We start from the raw sequence: 6,423 nt of genomic DNA on the forward strand, positions 1-6,423 counted from the left end.
TAGGGTGAAGAGATCAGCAAATGACACAGCCTTTGCTGCTACAGTCTTATGCCTTCACACAACTGAACCCAACTCTTAACATGTGGGTCAAGCATTGGTTCCTATTTGATCGGCTTTGCCGTAAATGTACCTACATTTGGATTCAGTGATTATGCAACTTTTTATAAAGTCTGTGAATGCATATAAGGATGAGCCTGAAAGTACCTTTTAAAAAAAAGTCACAGTTAAAAACACCCCTTATACATACAACCAAAGATAGCGCAAGCAAATGTTCGGGCAATCCTTCCGGTCCAACAGGAAATGGACGGGTCTGAGCCGATACCAACTTCCGTGTTTCAATGTAACATAATGGGACAGAAAGCACGAAATGGGAAGTGCGAACCAGAAACGGCTGCATATGGTTAAGGAATCCTAGAATAATTAGCCCACATTTCCTAGTAGGTTTTCGTGAAACTTGCCGTTCAAACTCCCACGCACCGGAAGTGGTTCGTAACCAATGGCAACTACCGATTTGCTGTGGGTTAAAAAAAATACTTCATTCGCTGATCACATATATTTTGAGGCAGCCTATAGATCCTCAACTCTTCATAAATAAGAAGAGAGACACTCTGGCACTACAGTGAGCTATAAATATGAATGTCTTGAATATCTCATTATGAAGGCATAGTATTATGAGGAAAATAGTGTGAAGAAAAGTAGTCAGGCAACTTCTACGTTTTAGGTCAATATAACGAAAATAAAATGAACAATGGAAATATATTTTTCGTTTTATCCCTAGCAAAAAAAGTTGATGGTTACTGAAGGGCAAAGGTTAGCGTAGGAGTCAAGGTTAAAGCTGAATTGCTGGCTTGATTTAGATTTGGGGTTGGTATAAGTGGTTAATATTTAGTGCTAGAGATAGGGGTACTTAGGAGAGATATGGGTAAGGGCAGTCGAATGCCTTTTTTGCATAACGGGTATTGCTGTAGACGTTTTGTTACTGAGGCCCATCCAAATTTAAAAACAACTTTCGTTTTGAGGTATCTTTATAGCAGGTTCTTCAAAGCGGTAAATATCTGCATAAAAGAATTATTTATTCCAGCTTGGAAAGGAATGCTTCCCAGAACAGCTACCAGTTCTTAACAAGCTTTTCCTTCAACAACCTTTTCAGATGCGCTTTACCGGTCTCACTAGTGTCATGTTTTCCCCAAAAAAGTTATACAAATAAAAAACAATAAACACATAATATGCGTGCATATAAATGAACATACAAGGGCTCTCCATCAGCCCTCTTCGCCCCCTGTTCAAGTACCATTCAGATGTTACTTCTGCACAGCACAGCATACATGGGGCATGTGCGCCTGGGGCCCTTCACTGTGCAACAGCATTTTTCATGTGAACATTCGCTTAAGACGAAGCCCATTTTAGTGCCAGGGATTGGCATATGTATGCCACCTTCAGACAACGGCTGAAAATGTTATTGAAAAATAACAACGCTGCAGGTTTGCTTAGGCCAGAGTTGTTGGTGCTGTCAATGCTCGTTGCATTTCTCGATGAGTCATCCTAGGCGACAGATGCCCTGATAAGCACCGCCAGAGGGACTCCAGCGGCACCTCAAGGCCCAACAAACGTGGCCTTGGAGGTCGGGCTGCAGTCTGTGGAGTGAGGTCACGACTAACGTACATACGTTTGAAATAATAAAACAAAAACACCAAGTAACGGAATGCTGCCCACAGACACTGCAAGCGGCTAATCCTCATACACGAAGGTCCAGCCACCACGCTCTTTAACAGGCGCTCACTTTGAGCCTCTGGAGGAGAAGAAACAGGCAACCTGTGAGGAGCCCTGTGAGGCATCACGAGTGGTAGGAACCACTCGGGGCTTTGCTAAGTTTGGGGCTGCGGGCAGGGGCGTCTCCAGGGAGCTGTGGGGAGGGTGGCAGCTAGGCGAGCATCTGTTGGCATCTAAGGGTCTTGTGGCAGCTATGTGAAGGGCAGGTAGAGGCTTAGTGGCTGTCAGATCCCATTTCAAGGTCTTTCTGGGCAATGTAGAGGTTTGTGGGGGTACAGGCATCTTCTGTGTGCTATATAAGGGCATATGGGTGCTTATACGAGCTAGCAACACGTTGCACTGTGAGGTTAAAATGAGGGCCTGTGGGGCTGGCTATGCAATGGACGAATTGGGCAACATTAGGGTATATTTGAGAGCCACGCAAAGGGGCACTACTGTTTTGTAGCACAATGCACCCACAGATACAATTGTTGTTTCGCAAAACATTGGATCTGTGGTCTTTTAGACTGCATACTTCTAATAACGAGCAACTTTATTGACACTGATCACTCCACAAAGTGCATCCATGGGCATCAACAAAACGCGGATGGTAATGGCACTTTGTTTCATATGGTCTGGCAGTGCACGAAGTTCTGGCGGGGTGTGCTGTCCTGCCTTGCTGAGGTTTTGGGGTGGGAGCTTCCCTCTTCACCTAAATTGGTGCTGCTACATATAATGTAGGGGGTGGGCGGGAAATATTTATAAGCGCCACTTGATGTTATTGGGTCTCACGCTAGCCAAACGAGACATTGCAAGACAATGGAAGGCAGAGGCTCCCCCCCCACTCATTGTCGGCATGGAAAAATGGCCTGGATTTCAATATGGGCCTGGAGGCTCCCATTTTTAAAGCTCGGGTGTCTGAAAAAGCACTTTAAGATCTGGAAGAGGTGGGCGGACTATAGAGGTCTCTACATTGAGCCCATTTCTGCGGGAGATGCTGCTATTTGGGTTAATTGGGCAGGACAGTGGTTCAGGGATTCAGTGGGATGTGTCATCAGAGCGGTGGGCGGGTACTTGTTGCTTTCTGTGTGGTGCAAAGGCAGTGCATTTGGGGGGGGGGTTGTTTATGTATCTATTTCTTTTTGCACAGTACATATATTAAATGTCAAATAATTTATTTTTCTTATTGTATTATAAAATGTAGCAGTCAACCTCTGGGTCACAGAGCTCTGCATGGTATTTGTACTTTGATGCAATAAAAATTGTTTAAAAAAAAAAAAAACACACTGATGGCATATGTAACTACTCACGGGCAATCCTTTTCTTGATCTCTGAAGAATAGGAGACTAGGTGGCCCAGCAGAGATTCAGGCAAAATGCAAGATTTCACCTGAGCTACATTAAGAAATTTAAACCTTTCATCGAAACGGAGGACCTCAAAATGGCAGTTCAAGCATTAGTAATCTTGAGGATTGAATATGGATGCTGAACACTTTCTGGGCTCCCCAAAATTGCAACAGCACCCCTTAAAGCCTGCCTCAACACAGCAACAAGGCTCATAACAGGTTCTAAAAAATTCGACCACATCTCTCCTCAACTGAAAGCACTGAACTGGCTACCTTATGAAGCCAGAATTCAGCTCAAACTGGCGTGCATAACGCAAAAAGCTCTACACTTCAAGTCACCAAGATACCTAGCACAGAAACTGGTGATTTCTGGGGGAAACAGACAGTCAAGGAGCGCCAGAGACCTAGTGCTGAAACCACCGATTTTCCGCAAAAAAAAAAAAACTTACAACAGAGCGTTCTCAGGTGCCGCACTGAGAATATGGAATTCGCTACCCCCAGACATCAGAGGGCTACCCAACCACGCAAGATTCAAGAAAGAAACTAAGATCTTCTTAACCCCTTCGACGCTCATGACGGAACGGTTCCGTCATGAGCGTCGGTTGAGCTGTGCTCATGACGGAACCGTTCCGTCATGACCACGCCCGCGCAGGTAACGGTCAGCACAGCGGGGGAATCCGCCCCGCATGGAAGGGGTTAATGAGTAAATTCCTACCGTAAACATTACAGAGCATCCACACATGGCTCGACCACATACTCTCGCTCAAGGACACAAGAGTTTTAGAGCTAATGTCGTTTGTCCATTACAGGGCTCTTGCTTCCCTTGGGGACATGGTCCCTCTAGTATTACAGCCTACGAACATACTATAACACTTATCAAAAGAAATAGAGATGTCAACTTTTAACTGGATTGGAATATATTTAATGCTATACAGAACTTTGTACCGGATAAATTACCATGTCATGATCTGTGAAACGCTCTGATACCCTACGGGATCAAGTTTGCGCTATACAAAGCACTGAATAAATAAATAAGGCATGCAGCCTTCAGGATTACACACAGAAAGGGCCTACAGGCCCCAGCATGCAAGCTGTTGTTGAGTGCAAAGCAGGGATTGGCTAAAAGGACACACATGGTATGAGGTCACTCGGCAGTTGTGGCCTTCTTGACAACTCATGCCATGCATGCACTGATGTGGGAGGCTCACCTGACCAGAGAAGTAGCTTATCGTGCGCATCCTCCTGGGAGCTCGAGTCCTCGGCCAGGGCGGTGGAGGTGAGGCCGTAGGGCAGGTGGGACCCCAGGCAGGCGTTGTACTTCAGCGCTTCGCAGGTGGCTGTCTTCTTGCACCGGTCAAAGTAGAAAGTCTTGTTGCCAGCTTGGGCATCCGCTGGTCGAGGCAGCAGAAGCACCAACACCCACATCAGCCAGAACCCCCTCACCATGACCTGCTCTCCAATAGATATTTGGGGGGTTCGTTTCTTCGTGTAGGCTGGACCTCGGGGGTCCATAACTGCAACAGTACAGAGTTTCTGGCTCATCTCAACCAGAAACACAGCAGCCCCCCAACATCCAACCTTGTTTCCTGCTGTAAGGTCTGAGGAACCCCGCAATCCAACAAGCTTTTGTGCACCATCGTTCCATTCTGGAGGACGCAAGACGGTCCTCGCATGATGTCCCACCTTCTTCTTCTGTGGTAGATTACGGGATCCACCTAACCCGAGGGGTCTCCGGGGTTGGCCCTCCTCGTTTCCCATCGGAGGCTTGATGAACCCACCAAGTCCAGCTGGCCCCAGTCGCACCACCTCGATACCCATCAGAGGTCCCAGGGAGACCCCTCCAAATCCTTCCGCCTTCTGGTAACGTCACTCTTCTCTCTGGAGCCCAGGGATCCTACCAACCCACCGGGCCCAGTCCGTACCACCTCACTCACTATAGGAGGGTGTAAAGGGAACCCCCAAAGCCGTCTACAGCCCGCGGTGCTTCCAGCTCGCTCCCCATCAGCAGGCCGATTCTCATCCTCGTGCCAGCCAACGTTTCGAGGGGGGCAAACAAATCCTCAACAGGCCGGCTTGGGAAATGGGGAAAACCTCGGCCTCTCTGAGAATCCTCCCCGCCAGGACATCCCCTCCAGGGCAGGATGGGGGGCTCCGGCCATCCCCTCACACGTAGGCTCGCCCCCCTCCTCCACTTCCAAGCTCAGTGGAACTTCAGGGCCAAACAGAGGTTTCTCTGTGCCATCCTCGCAGGTCACACCGAAGGCGCTTCCACGAAACGAAAATCGGCTTTCAAAAGCCAAGAAAGGGGCACTCGTAATTCCCCTTTTTTGCCCCAGCATCCAGAATAAAAATGTTCCACGCCGCCACTGTTTTATCCTTGTACAGAAGGGGAGAATGTCCCGCGGTCCGCCTCTCCACGCTCCCTCCTCAGCCCTCCAAAAAACCCTCAGCGCCGCCGTGCAACTTTCTGTTCCAGATACAGTCGCTTCTCCTCGCCTAAAATTCGCCCGATCTTCCGCCTCTGATGAACTAAAAAACGTGGAGATATCCAACTTTCTGAAGAGAAGTTTCTTTGTAACGTTTGGAAAGTTAAGCAAGTTTCGTCCTCCTCAGCGCCTCTCTTTGTGACTCCTTGTATTTTTTCCCCTCTTCCCCCTCCCTCACTCCTTGGCGAGATTCTCTCAGGAATGCAACATGTTGGAGGCAGACTAAAGAAAGACAAAAAAAAACAGCCTTTCCCCTCCCCCTAGCGGCGCTCCTCCCCGTCCCCTTTAGGAGAAGTGGGAGGAATGGAGGGGGACGAGAGGAAAAAAAGCAAAACATTGAGGCGAGGGGAGTTCAGCCTCACAGCGTCGAGTACTTAAAAAAAAACAAGCATTAAAAATGCAATAGGTCTCGTCTTTTATTAAGTTAAAGCCTTTTGCTTTGCTATACAATACCTTTAGCAAAGCAAATGGCTTTAACTTAATCAAAGGCGAGACCTATTGCATTTTCAATGCTTGTTTTCCATGCACTGATTCTGCCGAGTAGTTTCGGGGAAGGGGAGGGGGGGGGTTCGAATGGTTGTTTTTACCATGGCTGGTTGGGCCCAATCGTTATTTGCTCCCAGATCGGACCGATCCAGTGAATCTTTTCTTGCCAGCCTGCAGGTACTGCGCCTCCTGCAACAGATCTCCGGCACTTCGCGGAGCGCTACACAATTGGCAGTAGTAACCATTTTGCCAACTTATTTTGACTTCCTCTGCCACTAAATATAAACCCTGTAAAATATTCAGATCATAACACCCCTGCCCATCTTTGAGGAAATCTGACCCTCACAGCGCCTGTCC

At 47.8% G+C, this 6,423-nt stretch overlaps 1 protein-coding gene across 1 annotated transcript in view; it reads right to left on the minus strand.

The window, feature by feature from the left end:
• The window catches only part of SMO (smoothened, frizzled class receptor), a 143,261-nt gene extending 137,538 nt beyond the window's left edge, over positions 1–5,723 (minus strand). The window contains exon 1 of the mRNA XM_085653641.1: positions 4,303–5,723. Coding sequence (XP_085509767.1) covers positions 4,303–4,912 — 610 coding nt within the window. The 5' untranslated portion in view covers positions 4,913–5,723. The remainder of the gene's footprint in view (positions 1–4,302) is intronic.
• Positions 5,724–6,423: the final 700 nt, after the last annotated feature.

The sequence above is a fragment of the Triturus cristatus genome, chromosome 4_1 (assembly GCF_964204655.1).
Source record: "Triturus cristatus chromosome 4_1, aTriCri1.1, whole genome shotgun sequence".
In the NCBI taxonomy this organism is placed as follows: Eukaryota; Metazoa; Chordata; class Amphibia; order Caudata; family Salamandridae; genus Triturus; species Triturus cristatus.